The 2473-nt window shown below is 53.9% G+C and overlaps 1 protein-coding gene across 1 annotated transcript in view; it reads right to left on the bottom strand.

Moving 5' to 3' along the window:
* The window catches only part of RPTOR (regulatory associated protein of MTOR, complex 1), a 181098-nt gene extending 179387 nt beyond the window's left edge, over window positions 1–1711 (bottom strand). The window contains exon 1 of the mRNA XM_008577068.1: window positions 1621–1711. Coding sequence (XP_008575290.1) covers window positions 1621–1711 — 91 coding nt within the window. The remainder of the gene's footprint in view (window positions 1–1620) is intronic.
* Between the last annotated feature and the right edge of the window lie 762 nt (window positions 1712–2473).

Raw genomic sequence — 2473 nt, 5'->3', positions numbered from 1 at the left:
AAAGTCACAGGGGAGGTATTTTAGAAATCCAATCTGCCTTCCCACGGTAATCTCAGGGAAGTATGGAAGTGTATGAAACCTTGGTCCAGGAAACCTTCCGAGCCCTCCTTCTTGTATAGAAGTAGATGCACCTAAGCCATTCCCGATAAAATACATGGAGTGGGAGATTTTCAACCTTCTGGACAAACCAGAATCAAGTTGGGAGTGCAGAGGGGTGTTTGATGCTTCCATCTTTGATGGTCAAAGGCATCTATGCCTCTCTCTGCAGAGATGCTTTGACTGGCCCATGGAAGGATGCTTTTCATGTACTAACTTATTTAATTATTGCAATGACCTGATAAAATACTGTTTAGTATCCCCACTCTACAGATGAGGAAACAGAGGCACAGAGAGGCTAGGAAACTTGCCTGAGGTCACACAGCATATAACAAATTAAGGTGGGACTCAAACCCAGGATGTCCAGCTCCAGAGCCTTCACTTACCCACTCCACGAGCTGTCTATCTGTGCAGACACATTCCGTCCTAAAAACCAGCTCAAGTTTGTTTTGCCACTGAGCAATGCTCCTCTGAGCTCACAGAACCTAAGGCCTGTATGGTCCAGGCACCCCAAGTCCAGTTCTCTTGTTTTGCAGGTGGAGACAGACACCCCAGGGAAGGGGGTGGGGTGTGCAATTTCCAAGGTCACGCAACCAGCCACTGGAAGCATCGACACTGACTCAGGCCCCCAGACTCCTGAGACAGTGCTGCTCTTACCATCTTCCTGAGACTCACAGAAAATGTACAATCAACCCTTTTACACTGAGCAAACCAGTGGAGGAACACGTGGTCCTTTTCCCACCAGGAATGAAGTCTGAAAAAGCAGAGAAACAAGAATACTATTTCTCCTGTACCTCCAACCGAGTCATAAGCACAAATCAAGCACCATTTGTGGGCTTGACCTCGGTGACCATTTGCACCAAGCCATTCACCCTCACCTGGTTTTCTTTGTGACCAAACGCAGACCCTAGCAAGATGGCTGGCATGGGTTAAGGCTGCAGCCCATGCCAACTTTCCTCTTCTGTATAAAACACGAGCCATCTGGAAGACAAATTCAGCAGCAAAGACTAAAGAGGAATCCCCACAGCAGAGTCAAAGGCTGGGACAGGCTGCTCAGAGCAGACAACATTAGGAGCATCTAAGTTACTCCAACAGTGGCCAGCTAGGCACGGCTTAAACAGCACTCCTAGGAGCAGAGAGAGGCAAGCTGACAGAAGGACAACTACTCTAGGATTGGCACCTGCCCCCAAAAGATGGCCACAGTCACCACATCATCAGATCTCCCCTGATGCACTCTCCCTCATCCTTCTGCTAGCCACACAGGAAACAGATGACAAAAGACAAATGGTGACCCTCCCCCATCATGCCAGGTGGCACATGCCATCTCATGGCAAGTCCTAAAAACTTTATTGTTTAAAGGGATAAATGCCAGGCAATCGCGTCACTGGCTAGTTGAGTCTCTCATCCCAAATCACATGGAGAAACAGGTGAGGCAGACAGAGAAACACAGAGACCGCCACTATCGACCCTGAATAATGCCCGCTTCCCTTTCTCTGGGCACATCACGCATGACACGCGTCCTACCTGCTTCCATAAGTTGGCACTGTTGACCAAAGACGTGGGAGAAGGTAACAGGGCCTGTGGCAGAACTGGATGTGGCCAGCGAGGATTCCATGGCTCTTTGGGGTCTTCAGTGTTGGTCATGTGGCAGTGTCCAGACCCTTAGAGTGTTCGAGCAAAGGACGTCGCGTTGTCACTGACCTGGTAACTGTAGATCTGAGGCTATTTGTCACTTCCAGGAAAATGTCCCTGCCCCCGAAGTTCACAGTGTTTCTTCCTCTTACCACCCCCTCCTGGCAGTTTTTCTCAAACACCAGTCCAGTAGGAAATGCAACCCTATGGGGCTCGCAAATCACGCACAGCTACAAGAGTTAGATGCAAAAGAAAAATCCAAGTTTCCCCCAGCGGGGGCTGTTTCCGCTTGTCCAGGCAGGATGACTGGGAGGTGGCCCGCTAGTCTGCCTCCCTGGTGTCACCTGCAAGGGGCAGCGTCCACCGGGAGCTGCTCAGCCCCAGCCGCACAGGCTGCAGAGAGCTCGGGCGCCCACTGAGCTCCAGCGCCGGCTGCAGGCGAAGCGCTGCCCGGGCTCGGCCGCGTGTCCTCGCCGGGGAGGAGGGCAGGGAGCGAGGCTGCCCCGGGCTCCCCAGGGAGCTGGCCCTGCAGCGCCAGCCGCACCGGGCTCCTTGGTCCCCGCGGTCCCGGGTCCAGCGCGCAGCTCGGGCACGCTGCAGCTCCGGACCGAGCGGTGTCCCTGGGTCATCCTTCGCACCTCCCGACGCCTTTGGCTTCCCGCTCCCCCTCCTTGCAGAGCAGCGGGGAGCCGAAGCAGACACGGTGAAAGAGCCCCTGCGGCCACCTACTGTGGCGGGGCCCCCC

Source organism: Galeopterus variegatus, unplaced genomic scaffold (genome assembly GCF_000696425.1).
Source record: "Galeopterus variegatus unplaced genomic scaffold, G_variegatus-3.0.2 Scaffold1445, whole genome shotgun sequence".
Classification (NCBI taxonomy): Eukaryota; Metazoa; Chordata; class Mammalia; order Dermoptera; family Cynocephalidae; genus Galeopterus; species Galeopterus variegatus.
The sequence above is the reverse complement of the archived record's forward strand: the minus strand, read 5'-3'. Positions and strand labels throughout refer to the sequence as shown.